The 6,023-nt window shown below is 36.8% G+C and overlaps 1 protein-coding gene across 1 annotated transcript; it reads right to left on the minus strand.

Annotated features, from left to right (window-relative positions):
- Nucleotides 1-833: 833 nt before the first annotated feature.
- Nucleotides 834-1,880, minus strand: LOC132162438 (zinc finger protein 10-like). Its single transcript, XM_059572679.1, has one exon. It carries the CDS (start codon nucleotides 1,878-1,880, stop codon nucleotides 951-953), a length of 930 nt encoding a protein of 309 aa, XP_059428662.1. The 3' UTR covers nucleotides 834-950.
- Between the last annotated feature and the right edge of the window lie 4,143 nt (nucleotides 1,881-6,023).

Below are 6,023 nucleotides of genomic sequence, written 5' to 3' on the forward strand. Positions count from 1 at the left end.
TTTACCCATTTTCTTCATCCCCTTCAACCCCACATACATAGCCTAATAATCTTACTACCTAAACTTCCAAATTATCTCTCCATTACCCTCTCCCAACTTTCAAACATGAATAGTAAACTGATATGCTATACAATGAAAATCGGTCACTAAATCAACGCTCGTAAAAATAAAACAACACTAAAATCTACAATGAGAGTCGTAGAACAGTATAGTAAATAGTATTACTGCTCAAACACTAATCCACCCACCCAGTCATATATCAGACATTCCATCTTAACCTAGTTTCTCGACGTGCACTCATCTATGACAGATTTAACATTTTTAATTACCACAGCACACATCGGCAGATCTGATCTGAAAGGTGTCATGATCCATTTTCAAACCTGAAATCCTAAAGTTACAAATTGAAAATAGAATTTTTCTGTGAAGACGTTGGAATCAGGATAAAACATCTCAACAAGGCAATGAGTTAATTGATGGCAACAAAGAGATATATATTGCCTGTGAAACCCTAAATCGACTAATATTACATGGTGCTGCTTGTCAAGTCATGAAATATAATAGTAAAACTGGCAACAAATTACAAGGTAAAAGTGAATCAAGTGTTGGAACTTGGAAGGAAGGAAGAAATGATATGGATCTCTAGTTTAGAGTTTCCAAAATACCTTTTCGTGATAATCGACTAAAACAACAAATATGAAGTTATCATTAGTACTATGACTAAGCACAAGCTGATATATATATATTTGTATTGTTTTCATGCTTTATGTGATCATATACATCTTGTTATTGTTACACCCTGCAAATTTATGAAATCTCAAGAAAGTCGGTTGGTCAAACTCCAAGCAAAAGAGGCCTTGACCTCTATATCAAAGGGAAAACGGAAAAGCAAAAGGTGGGGGAAATCAAGCAACAGAGAAGAAGTTCCTTCATTTTTAACACTGAGAGGTTCAACACTTGTACCTTTCCTGAGGTCGATCGCCAAGCCTGAGCTCAAGATCTAAGTCCTCTATAGAGTTGGGGCTTATTTCAAGTACCTTTGATTGGAGGTCATGTTGGCTATGATCATCAACTGATCTTGGCTTTGGGAAGAAAGGTAACGGTGATGCATCACTTCTCCTTCTCTTGCAACTGCCAGTACTCTCCTCCTTACCACCTGAAACATTATGATGACTTCGACAGACAACTAAATTCAAGCTCACAGACAAATCAGGTGTCACATAATCCCCCTTAGCCCTACACCCTGATTCTAGAATTCTTGAATTTTTCTCTTCCTCGGTTTTCAGATCGGAAATATTGCAAAAGTATTTGTCCGCAACCAAATTTGACCACAATGGAGGGGGAGAAATATTAGGGGAGCTCTTTTGGTGTTCTTGGACAATAGAAGAAGAATGAAGACGGATAATATTTGGTGGAGCCGAAACCCTAGATGATGATGAGGATGGACATGCCACAATACCAGGATGATGATGATGATGATCAGGAGAATTAGGGTTAGGGTTATAAACCAAAGTACAAACCTGAGATGGGTACTGATGAATACCCAAAGAAGATGTAAAGGAATTATTATTCTGGATGGGGTTGTGATGATGATTTTGATGGTTATGATGGAGGGTTTCATTGAAGGAAGGTGGAGACTGCTTTAGCCTAGCTCTATCTCTCCTGTGGACATTCATATGACCCCCTAAAGCTTGTGCTGACCTGAATTCCCTTCTGCAAAAGCTGCAAGAATATGAACGTGGAGGCCATACGCACCCTCCTAGAGCACCACCCGCTGCATCTTCCGCGAAAGCTTGTTCTTCCCATGAATTATTATTGTATAAAGGGTTCAAACCATGCTTCCTCTTCGCCCACATTCGATACTCTGCAGCTTCTTCCATTGCACCACAATCTGCTGATGATCACCTTCAAGGAATATTAAGAAAGAGGAAAAATAGACGTAATGAAGTCAGTCTATGTCAAAGTTGGAATTTGAAAACTACATGGAGTCTACGAGGCCATAGAGATAGAGGGAGTTGTTTGGAAGGTGAAGTGGTGGGTACTCTTCCTTGCTTGTCTTAGCTTGTGTACTGTAGCTACTTTTTTGGGGTTTTGTGGTTGGCTTCCAACGCAGTCAATCACTCGCTGAATTGGGTTGTCCATTTTTTTTATTTTATTTTTTTTTTTTCCAGAAACTTTCTTTGAGTCCGGGAAGCAAACGGTTTATATAATCACTGGGGTGGGGTCCTACACTCTTAATCAATGAGTCTATATACCTGTGCAGTATGAGGAGTGCTTAGAGACAAACTGCAATTATCTGACTGAAATCTTGTCAGCCAAATCCTGCAAAAGAGGTGGCATGATGGTTTAACAGTACTGCACCATATGTGGTCACATGTCACATTGGAAGACCTAACACTAGTATCGTTTACCTATATATATATGCAGATATGGTTTCCATAGTGTCTTCGAGATCAATAGATCATTTAGTAAAAATTATATTCTTCCCATCATCTATCCAACTCACTTCTTTTCTTTGATCCCAGAAAGATCGCTAAGAGTGCTTCTGGAATGGTAGAAGCCGATTGGTTTTGAAATCACAGCCTAGTTACAACTACACCATATAGAATAACACACCGAACACAGGACAAACTTGTTAAATCACTAATAATATATATATTAACAGTTTAAACGGATAAAAATTGATGTATTTAATCATTTAATTTATATTATATATACCACTCGTTTTTATGTACGATCTCATTATAATAAATGAGTCTTATAATTTAAAATATTTAATTAAAATAAGAGGTTAATAACAAAAAAAAAAAATGTTTAAATTCAAAATATTTACTCTGGTAATTTAAGGAAACTGATCTATTCGAGCTCTGCTGTGCTTGATGAGAAGCAAAAGTCTGGCATGCATGCATTGATCAATTGGCAGCACATTGTTCAGAGAAAAAATTGATTAAAATTTCTTTAACTCCCAGTTAGGCCATTCTTTTTAAACTAAAAAAAAGAAGAAAAGGACAAAATGACATTGGCCCAATGTGTCGAAAACTTCCTGGCTAGTCTCATATCTATCCTCCCTCATGTCACATGACGAAAGAAAATCATGATGCATGTAACATGCATGCATGCATGTCGCATTCTAATTACATGGTATAGTAGCTAGAGTGCTGTTTGATAATGCAGTTGACTCTTTGATGTCCATGTAAAACTCAGTTAGGCATGCAGGTTTTAAACGAAACCTTAATGATCACTTCTAAGAAGGAAAAAAAAAAAAAAAAATCCTTTTAACATACATCTTGAAGAATATCTCACTTATGTACTCATCTGGCTAGCTAGCTTCTTTTTCTCCCTCATTTAGCTACTTTTTGTCCCTTCTCTTTTGTCTAAAGTTATGTACAAAATGTACACGTGCACTATAGCTTGCCTTAACAGTAATGTTACAAATCCCTCTTATGTCACTATAAGAATTATGTGACTCTTAAAATTATCATTGGCCTTGTGATTTATCACTATTAAATTTTGATCAAATTATGATTTAAAAGTTATCTCATTTTTTTAAAGTCACAAGAGTAACACAAGAAGAACTTTTAGAATTAGTTATTGCCTTAATGGCTAGATCAATACATAATATCTGAGAATCTATTTGAAATTTAGGAACGTTTGATACAGGGAATAGGTCATGTGGAGTCAATATTTCATAGGGTCGAAATTATCCCAAGATCCCATAATAATTTTTAATTTTTTAGGAAAAACTTCTCTTTCTCCCCTCAAACTATTATGGCTATTGCATTGTCATCTTCAAACTACAAAAAATTACAATGTAAATATTCAATGTTTTAGCATTGGCTTTTGAATTGTCGTCTTCAAACTACATCCGCATTATAAATTTTGGTAGTTTGGGAAATGGAATATATTGTAAAAGTGTCATGACAGTTTGAGGAAAGTAAATGAAGTTTTTCCTAGTAAAAAATTAGGGGCTAGTTGGATGAATTTCTGGAATAAACGTGACCCCCCACTCCATACATCCATCGAAGATGGACATGCCCATAGAATATGGAAAGTAGTTTCAGCTTCTAGTCCACATATCGGGCACATGGGATCAATATCTATTTTCTTCCGAACTATATTGTCTCTTGTCAGTAGAAGGTCGTGACATACTCGCCACATGAAGTTCTTGCTCACATTTGCCATTTTTTAACCCCAAATACCCTGCCAAATAGGACTGTCCCTATTCCTATATGAACTCTCTGCCTTGGAGCTTGTGGCTAGCTAGCTCTTTTGCAAGGTAATAGGCACTCCTAACCGTGAAGATCCCCGAGTTCCTTCCCCTCCAAATTTGCACATCTCGTTGAGAAGTGCTCCCAATCGGTATAGATTGAATTAAATTCACCTCCTCTTGTATGAAATTTTGTTGGAGCAAAATCTGGTTCCACCATCGAGTATCGGGATTAATGAGGCCACTAACCACCGATTCTTGGTCAAGTGTGTGGGGATGGGATTGCATAGCATAAGTGTTCGGTTTTGGAAGCCACTTCTCACCCCATATTTTAACACTTCTTCCATTCCCAAATCTCCATATCAACCCTTCTTTGAGTAAACCACACGACCGTTGTATACTTTTCCACGCATATATAAGATGGACGATTCCCACTCTTGGCCTCAAGAACAAAGCTCCTCGGATAATACTTAGTTTTCATTATTCTTGAGACAAAGCTATCTTCATTTTTTAATAACATCCAACACTGTTTTGCAAGTAGAGCTTGGTTGAAACAATATAGGTCCCGGAAGCCCATTCCCCCTTTCTTTTTCGAAATCCCCAGTTTTTCTCAGCTCATCTAATGAATTTGAGACTCATTTGCTTGATGACCCCACCAAAACTTTTGCATAAGGGAATTAATCTCCGTAGATAAAGCTTTCCGTAATAAGAAGACACTCATACTATAGTAGGTATAGCCTGAATGACTGCCTTTAACAGAATTTCCTTGCCCACCTAAGATAAAAACTTTAACTTCCAGTCTTTGAGCCGTTTCCATACTCTATTTTTGATACTTTGGAAAGCCCATGTTTGGGATTTTCCAACCAAAGCGGGTAATCCCAAATAAGTACCATATCTCTACGTGGCAGGGATTCCTGAGGCTTCTAGGATTTGCGTCTTGATTTCCAAAGAGGTATTTCGACTGAAGAAAATTGCCGGTTTTTCTCGATTCAGTCTTTGTCCTGATGCTCTTTCATAGGTCATAAGCATAGAACTCAATCGCCTCCAACGACACGTGTCAGCCTGACAAAACAAAATACTATCATTTGCGAAAAATAAATGATTAATCCTGGGGCCTCGCTTTGACGTCAGAACCCCCATGATTAAACCTCTTTTGTACGCTTGAGTCAACAGACTATTGAGAGCTTCAGCACATAAAAGGAAGAGATACGGGGAGATGGGGTCTCCTTGCCTAATGTGCTAGAGATGTCAAATACTCAGCGGCAGAGCCAAGATATTTTTCCTTTTTCTTGGGAGTAGGAGAACTAATAAAATAAAGCCTATGATGTGCTAGGTGCATTATTACATTTTGAATCTAATGAAAAAGCATCATAGATATTGTCTTATAATAGCTCGAGAGACTATTGTTTATGTCATAGATAATGTTTGAGTTGTGAAGATTCCTAATTATATATTTTGTATTGTACGGAATATTTTACCCCATTTGATTGTTATATCAATGAAGAGATAATTCGATCAAAAAAAAAAAAAAAAGCATCATATATGAATTACTACCCTAAACTTTATATTTAAGCCTCAGTTTGATTGCCCCATAAAATAATTAATACACTTTCGTCCTCCAAATTAACTATCTTCACTTTTATACTTATGTCACCAAACTTTAAAAAGTAACATTTGAGTCTCTCAAACTACTATTTAACGGAAAAATAGTTACTTGCGATGCACGCATGTGTATCAAAAATAGAAGGAAATTAGGAATGGTTCTTTTTGAAGAAGAATAAGAAGAATTATTTGGGATTTATTGCTAGTAGAGAAA

This window comes from Corylus avellana, chromosome ca9, assembly GCF_901000735.1.
Source record: "Corylus avellana chromosome ca9, CavTom2PMs-1.0".
NCBI lineage: Eukaryota > Viridiplantae > Streptophyta > Magnoliopsida > Fagales > Betulaceae > Corylus > Corylus avellana.